The sequence below is a fragment of the Martes martes genome (genome assembly GCF_963455335.1).
Source record: "Martes martes genome assembly, chromosome: 7".
Lineage (NCBI taxonomy): Eukaryota > Metazoa > Chordata > Mammalia > Carnivora > Mustelidae > Martes > Martes martes.
Window position 1 is genome coordinate 52,665,811 of NC_137894.1, and position 5,445 is coordinate 52,671,255.

Sequence of the window (5,445 nt, forward strand, 5' to 3'; positions counted from 1 at the left end):
AGGTGGTGGGTACTAGGGAGGGCACGGATTGCATGGAGCACTGGGTGTGGTGAAAAAACAATGAATACTGTTATACTGAAAAGAAATAAAACATTAAAAAATAAATAAATAAATAAATAAATAAATAAAATTTTAAAAAAATAAAAGAGAGTACTTTGGGCACTTGGGTGTCTCAGTCTTTAAGCATCTGCCTTCAGCTCAGGTCTTGTTCCCAGGGTCCTGGGATCGAGCCCTGCATCAGGCTACCTGCTTGCAGGGAAGCCTGCCTCTCCATCTCCCACCCCCCTGCTTGTGTTCCTTCTCTTGCTGTCTCTCTCTCTCTGTCAATAAATAAAATCTTTTAAAAAATAAATAAAAAATAAAAGAGTAATATATGGTGACAGATTTTAACTACATTTATTGTGGTTATTATTTTGCAATATATACAAATACTGAATCATCATTTTGTATGCCCAAAACTAACTACATTATATTTCATTTATAACTCAATAAAGGAAAGAAGAAAAATTAATAAATTAATAGGACAACAGTAAGGGAAATTAGAAAGGGACAGAGCAGCAAGTGAAGGGAAGTGGGAAAAAGGAAGGCACCCCCATTATTCTCTTTTAAATGGCTCTATTATAACTGTAATAAATTGCCTCTTCCACAGGTTTCATGTCTTGCACAACTTGACATGATAAAGAAGGAATGATGGCACAGGGATAAGGAGAAGGAAGAAAGCCTGAAAAATGAGACGGAAGGGGGTTAGAGATCTTCCTAGCCCAGAGACCCTAAGTGACTGAGGAAAAGTGAAGAAGTAGAAAAGAAAAGGGAATGAGAATTTCCTGAGTTTGAATAGTATAATACTAACCAAGGAGAAAGAGCCTTTTCTCAGTTCCTTTTGTTCTAAGAATACATGGCTACTATCCGGATGTTCACCCACTGGGCTCCAGTATGTGTGTTCTCAAAGATTCTGTGTGTGTGCTCTCAAAGATACTGTCATCCTTGCACAGCCCTGGCAAGAGACCCACAGAAGGGGTAGAACATGGGCAAGCTGCAGCATACAATAAGAAGACTTAGTTCATTTCTGTCAGCAAATCCCCCCATTGAGTAGGGAATTCCTTTAAAAAGAGAGAGAGACAGCTCTCCCTGTTCTGAAGTCCTTAAAGAAGTCTACCCTCTTTTTCATTTCTAACAATTATTTCACACAAATATTATTCCTTTGCAATTAAGGCTCAAAATTATTATAATCTTAGATTTAAAATACTTCATATGTAACTCCTTCTCTATTTTCAAAAGTGAATATCCTTCCCTCCTAAATGAAACATAAAAATAGACTCAATATCAGCATGTATAGTCAAATCAAGGTAGAACAAACGAGAGCTTTTCTCTGGTTTGACCACCAGTATAAACATCAGGAATCAACAAGGGCTCTTCACAATACTGGCATCACTTAAGAGATCTTCCTGTAATTCACTAGCTGTCTGCATACTCTCCTCATTGCCACCTTCATTTCTTGATTCCTGAATGTATAGATAACCGGATTCAAGAAGGGAGTGAGAACAGCATCAAAGATGGCCAGAAACTTATCCAGGTGTATGGTGGGAGATGGCCACATATAGACAAATATCAAAGGACCAAAGAACAAGAATACCACAGTGATGTGAGCTGAGAGTGTGGACAGAGCCTTGGATGAACCAGCTGAAGAGTGTTTCTGAACAGTGAGAATGATGATGATATAGGAAATGATCAGTATGAAGAAGGAGCCAACCGAGATGAATCCACTATTGGCTGTGACCATAAACTCTAGTTGGTAGGTGTCTGTGCAGGCAAGTTTGATGAACCGAGGCAGATCACAGTAAAAACTGTCCAATACGTTAGGACCACAGAAGGGCAAGTTTACCACAAAAGCCAACTGCGCCACAGAGTGGATGAGGCCAGTCATCCAGGCAGCCACTAAAAAGAAGATGCACATTCTTGGGCTCATGATGGTCAGGTAGTGGAGAGGCTTACATATGGCAACATATCTGTCAAAGGCCATGGCAATGAGCAGCACCATCTCCACACCACCAATGACGTGGATAAAGAAGATTTGAGCGATGCAGCCACCAAAGGAGATGACTTTATGCTTCCTGAAAAGATCATAAATCATCTTGGGAGAAGTGACTGAAGAAACTCCCAGGTCAATGAAGGAGAGGTTGGCCAACAGAAAGTACATGGGGGAGTGCAAGTGAGGGTCACAAGTCACAGTGAGCATGATGAGGGAGTTTCCCATCATGCTTGCCACATAAAACGTGGAGGAGAACACAAAGAGGAGAAGTTGGATCTCCCAGGAGTTGGTGAGTCCCAGAAATACAAACTCTGACACCACGGAGTGATTCATTCTAGCCATTGGCTTTGTTGGCACGGCTCCCTGAAGAAGGACAATAGGAGAAAATGTCAATTATACTAATTATGTTAATAGATTGGGAGAGAGGTCAAAAATATGAAAGCCTGTTTCTACTATAGCATTAGGACCGACCTGATATGCTCATGGCCTCTCAACTGCGATTACCCAGAAGAATTGGAGCTGTCATGTGGAGCTGCTCTCTATCACCAGATTGTCTCTGCATTTGATACCCTGTGCTTCCTCTCAGGGTTGATGCCATGATTACTCACTCATGAGATATAACATAGTCAACATGAGCCAGACCTTTTGATTTTGGGTTCAAAACTAATACAATCTGGCCCCAGTCACATAGAACTAATCACTGTTGCAATCCCTTCCAAGTCCATAAGTCTTTAAATGGAAGACAGACCCTTCTTCTCTTCCATCCCAGTCCCCAACTCAGGGAATATATTCATCTTTAATATTACTTAAATGTTTACAACATGTACAAAGTCTTGTTTATTATTACTAGCATAGCCACCAAGTTTTCTCTACATTTAATTCTCTGCTTCCTCCCAGGGTAGATATTATGATGCTTTTCATGAGATACAAGATTAGTTAACTTGGGTAATAAGAACTCAGCACCAAATTCTTTTTCTTTTTAGGATTTTATTTATACATTTGAGAAAGAGAGAGAATGAGAAAGTACACAAGAGGGGAGAGGGGCAGGCAGAGGGAGGAGCAGACTCCCTGCTGAGCAGGGAGCCCATGCCCGACTCCATCCCGGGACTCCAGGATCATGACCTGAGTAAAAGGCAGTTGCTTAACCAAATGAGCCACCCAGGCATGCTCAGCACCAAATTCTTTTGATTTTTGGCTTAAGACTATTAGAGCCTGCTTCTAGTCACACAAAACTCTTCATCACTTCTACACTATTTCATTCACTTCCAAAAATACAAGGCTTACATGACAAACAGACTCTTCCTCCTAACTCCCCACCTCTAGAACATATTTATCTTCAAGGCTTATTAAATTTTAACTATATCTGTGAGATCTTGCTTTATGTCGTTAGCATTTAATTTACTATGTCTTGTGTTTTAGTATTCTAAGTACAGTTCTAACTCACCAAAAGACTGTAAGCTCCTTTAAGGCAGAGATTATGACTTATTTGTACTTAGATTCCCTAAAGAAATGAAGCAGTGGCCCACACAGAAGTGCAGGTCCATAAACTGTTAGGAGTTTTCATCATGCTAGGCACAGAAATTGACAGTGCTAAGAAACTTAACAATTTCACATCAAATTTGCAATTTCACAGCAAAACCCAGATGTATAATTTTGTATTTACTAGACTATCACTCCGTGAAGGATGGGGGTGGGGAGAGGAACTTACATCTTTGCCATTTGAGAAGAACTGCCCTAGAATATTGAACACATGATCTGAGAAGGCTAAACCATAGGCATTGTGGTGCAATGAGAAGTATTTTCTTCAAACCTCTTTGTAAGGACTTATCACATTACCTTGTAATTTTAATTTAGAGAAGCAACATAACATAGTGGAAAGAACATTGATTTTGGATTCACAAAACCAAGAGTTATGCTCTGGTTCAGCCACTACATTGATACTGGGCAAGTTGATTAAATTCTTGAACCTCAGTTTATCTAAGAAATTGAGTTAATACTAATTCCTCTGAGTAAATTGTAAAGATAAATTTGCCATCATGTATTCAATGTGTAAATATTTAGCAAATGTTGATTTTACTTCCTTTTCTTTTGCTTGTCCTTAATAGTGTTCAACACATGAGATAAATGAATGAATATGAAAATAAAATGGCACTGGCCAGCACATAGCATCAAAATTTCATATCTAAAAGATATTACTTTTTTATTATTGTTATGTTCAATTAGTCAACATATAGTACACCATTAGTTTTTGATGTAGTGTTCAATGATTCATTAGTTGCATGTAACACCCAGTGCTCATCACAACACATGCCCTCCTTAATACTCATCACACAGTTACCCCATCCTCCCACCCCCTTCCCTTCTGTAACCCTCAGTTTGTTTCCCAGAGTATTCCAACAATACATTATGATTATCTCCTTCCACATAATAGATATAATAGTCATAATCTTTTAGAGATCAAGATAAATACCATCCTGTGTAGATTAAATATATTTGCTCTCAAGAATCACTGTATTTCTTTATAGTACTTTCCACAAATGTAATTCATTGATTTTTTTTGTTCGTTCTCCTTCCTGATGTTACTGCAACCCCACAGAGTAAAGAACTTCATCTGTCTTGTTGTCCCATATATCCCAAAACCACACCAGCTACAAAATAGGAATTTGTAAATATTTCAGGAAATAAATATTTGCTGAAAGAAGAAGATATATTTGGATGATTAAAAAATGTGTCCAATTATATAAGGAATACGGGTAAAGAGACTGCATAGTTCCTAAACAACAGAGAAGATAGACAACAAAGGATTCTGGAAGAGAAAATGATTCAGGAAAAAAGAAGAAATAAACAAAATTAAAATGGAAATTTTAAAAGGATGAAGAAATTAGGAAAATATATGTATAATAATGAAGAAAAGAAGGCTAAAGCTTACTTAAGTAAAAGGTAGTTTATGAGGTTATGATTTGCATCACTTTCTGGACCCACTCTTCACAAATTCTGTAATCACAAATGTAGCATTATATCTCCAAGTGTCTTTTAAGTGCTAAGGCTCTTGCAAAAGTGTCTCAATAAGCCTTTATTGGCTACACTTATAGAGCCATGGATTCATTTGCATTTTGGCTCTCTGGTCTCCATCAACTACATAAGAGCTGGGAATTTTAGGAAAAGTGATTTTAAAGCAGAACAAGATCTGAACATGACACAAGATGCACTAAAAGGATAAAAATACATCCTGAATTTCAGGGAATACATAAACTTGAAAAGTGTGGGTCCTCAAAAATTTAAAGTGACTTGAGACAGAGTCATATCCAAATCTCAATCCAAAACAAAAGTCAGAGATAGAGACACAAAAATGTGTTTATTCACCTAAAAGTTATCAAATACAGGAAAAAATTCCTGAACGATGGTATTTTGAACTC

General features: G+C 37.9%; 1 protein-coding gene across 1 annotated transcript; it reads right to left on the reverse strand.

Annotated features, from left to right (window-relative positions):
- Window positions 1-1,432: 1,432 nt before the first annotated feature.
- On the reverse strand, window positions 1,433-2,377 carry LOC308346849 (olfactory receptor 4F3/4F16/4F29-like; the record flags this gene model as incomplete). Its single annotated transcript, XM_080809895.1, has 1 exon — window positions 1,433-2,377. Exon 1 carries the CDS (start codon window positions 2,369-2,371, stop codon window positions 1,433-1,435), a length of 939 nt encoding a protein of 312 aa, XP_080666021.1. The 5' UTR covers window positions 2,372-2,377.
- Between the last annotated feature and the right edge of the window lie 3,068 nt (window positions 2,378-5,445).